This window comes from Penaeus vannamei, chromosome 2 (assembly GCF_042767895.1).
Source record: "Penaeus vannamei isolate JL-2024 chromosome 2, ASM4276789v1, whole genome shotgun sequence".
NCBI lineage: Eukaryota > Metazoa > Arthropoda > Malacostraca > Decapoda > Penaeidae > Penaeus > Penaeus vannamei.
The window spans coordinates 38,991,138-38,993,637 of record NC_091550.1 but is presented as its reverse complement, the minus strand read 5'-3'; the positions used below and the strand labels follow the sequence as shown (position 1 = coordinate 38,993,637).

Below are 2,500 nucleotides of genomic sequence, written 5' to 3'. Positions count from 1 at the left end.
CCTACGTTTAAAGGACAAGTGGAGAACAGTCTCTCCTTACGAGCTCAACATCTTTAACGGATGCAGAAAACCATGATAAGTTATATTGTTTGGTTAAGGAGTTGGTGTTGCTGGCTAGTGGTAAACTCCCGCAAGAGCTCCCTGCATCACTGAATTTCGTTAACGTTTGTAAAACAAATATTAATCTGGTCAGCGATGGAGACCCTATCATTGTTGCTTTAATAGAATTTCTGAGAACCATCAATTCAACCACAACAGTCGACTGACTCCCTGGCGAGAGCACAAGAACAGTCTGTAGAACTGCTGTAGCTGAATGACATGACGTGGCAGCTGTATGTTTAAAGTCTACTGATGTGAATGCCTGGTGACACTTTGACAAGGCTGCTGACACACCGAAGCGCGACCCTCACAGTTCGGACAACAACTGCAGACCAAACATATCAATCCAGTGTCCGAACCCACACCTCAGCTAGTCGTGTTAAGAAAATCCTCGCTGATAATTGTCAGCACTCGAACTGCTCATCTCCGACAAGTACGGCAGACTAGAATATTCAAAACGCATTTTTGCGATCTCTGCAACACGTAAATCTTTATCTACCTTCACTCATCTACCAGTTAAAAGACGTTTCTCATCATGTTTGCAAATGTGAGATGCTGACCCAACCATGTATCATATAGGATGATGCCGATATCGTGTTTACTGTCGAAACGTTTCTGAATGAATTTGTAGAGAGAATTCCTCGTTATCCTCACAAGCAAAGATGTGACAAACGTTCTCTGTACTGATTCCAGACTTAAATGAAACAATATTTTTAGGGTCAATTTTAGACCCTAATTTGTACATTATACCGACTTCAGCGGTAAGTCAGTGATTAACCCATATTCAATGGGGATGGCATGTACGTACAAACCATGTACAATGTGAGTTTAGTTTATTGATTGACTCAAGAAGTGCTGAGTAACCAAGCACTAACTTTATTTTTTCTTGATTTTGTTTTTTTCTTTTGTTATGATTAGTAATGCTAATAGCATTATAATGACTATAGTGTCTATGATAATAATAACAGCATCAATATTAATAGTATTAGTAGAGAGAGAGAGAGAGAGAGAGAGAGAGAGAGAGAGAGAGAGAGAGAGAGAGAGAGAGAGAGAGAGAGAGAGAGAGAGAGAGAGAGAGAGAGAGAAAGGGGAAGGGAAATGGAGAGAGAAAGGGAAAGAGAGAAACGGAAAATTATATGTATCATTATTACTCTTGTTAGCGGAAGTGACAGCTCTGTCAACATCATATCAATTGATTATAATGATAATATAACAGTATTGTTAGTCTGTAATAATGTTGTTACTGCCATTATGATAATTTCCATTACCAATGTTTATGTTGCTGTTATCCTTAAAATCATATTACCATCCTAATTGCAACTACCTTTTCCTCGAAAATATTTTCCTTCTTACAAAAATATCACATTTCTCTTTATACAATCACACTTTTCAACATAAACTTCAAGACTCTCTCCCTCATCTTTCAGCTTCCTCGAAAAATCCACGGCGAAGAGCGACGGCAAAACCTACGGCATCCAGCGGGACACGACGAAGCAGCAGCAGAAGTGGCGGCAGGAGATCACGGAGGAGCAGCTGCAGGGCATCGAGAAAGCGTGCGCCTCCACCATCGCCTCCGTCGGCTTCAACCTGTTCGCGGACATCGAACACGCGAGGAACCTGTCGCTGCCTCTCTACGACCCCGCGAAGGCCGGCCGCTTCTTCCCTTACTATGGCAGGCAATGAGGCAGGATTTGCTTCGGTTTCGTGTCACTTTATTTGACTGGAGTCTGCGGGGAGGGGGTTAGGATGATGCGAATATCGTTATCGATTTTTGTTGGCTTGTTTCTTTAATAGGGGCCTGTCATTGCTCGCTATGGTAATGTGAAAGGGGGGAGGGTTAGCTTTCGTTACTTTTTTCATTATTTTTATCATTTTTATTATCGTCATTATTATTATTATTATTGTGGTTACTAGCATCATCATTATTATTGTGATTATCATTATCATTATTATTGTGATTATTGTTATCAACATTGTTATTGATATTATTATTAATATTAATATTATCATTACTATTACTTCTATGAAGCATGTATTGAAGAGCACACTATCAGAAAGACAGTACGCATAATAAACAAGAGAGAGAGAGAGAGAGAGAGAGAGAGAGAGAGAGAGAGAGAGAGAGAGAGAGAGAGAGAGAGAGAGAGAGAGAGAGAGAGAGAGAGAGAGAGAGAGAGAGAGAAATTTTAAAGTGTACGACGTATTGGCTAGCTAGGTGAGCCAAACAGATAATGAATATACGTTGAATAGCGTTTAATTCTGTTTACAAGTGCTATATACATTTCGTTTAGTAACGATTGCACCACAGTCGATAATTGCTACACTGACTCGTCTATAATCGAATTTTAAATGATTTTCTGTAATCATACACTATTTACTCCATTAAGAACAAATTGATTCA

General features: G+C 39.6%; 1 protein-coding gene across 4 annotated transcripts in view; it reads left to right on the top strand.

Annotated features, from left to right (window-relative positions):
• The window catches only part of LOC113828234 (carbohydrate sulfotransferase 3), a 38,509-nt gene that overhangs the window by 35,644 nt on the left and 365 nt on the right, over positions 1-2,500 (top strand). For all 4 annotated transcript variants that reach the window (XM_070133050.1, XM_027381165.2, XM_027381164.2 and 1 more), the window contains exon 5: positions 1,527-2,500. This exon is cut by the window's right edge and continues 365 nt beyond it. In XM_070133050.1, coding sequence (XP_069989151.1) covers positions 1,527-1,782 — 256 coding nt within the window. In that variant the 3' untranslated portion in view covers positions 1,783-2,500. The remainder of the gene's footprint in view (positions 1-1,526) is intronic.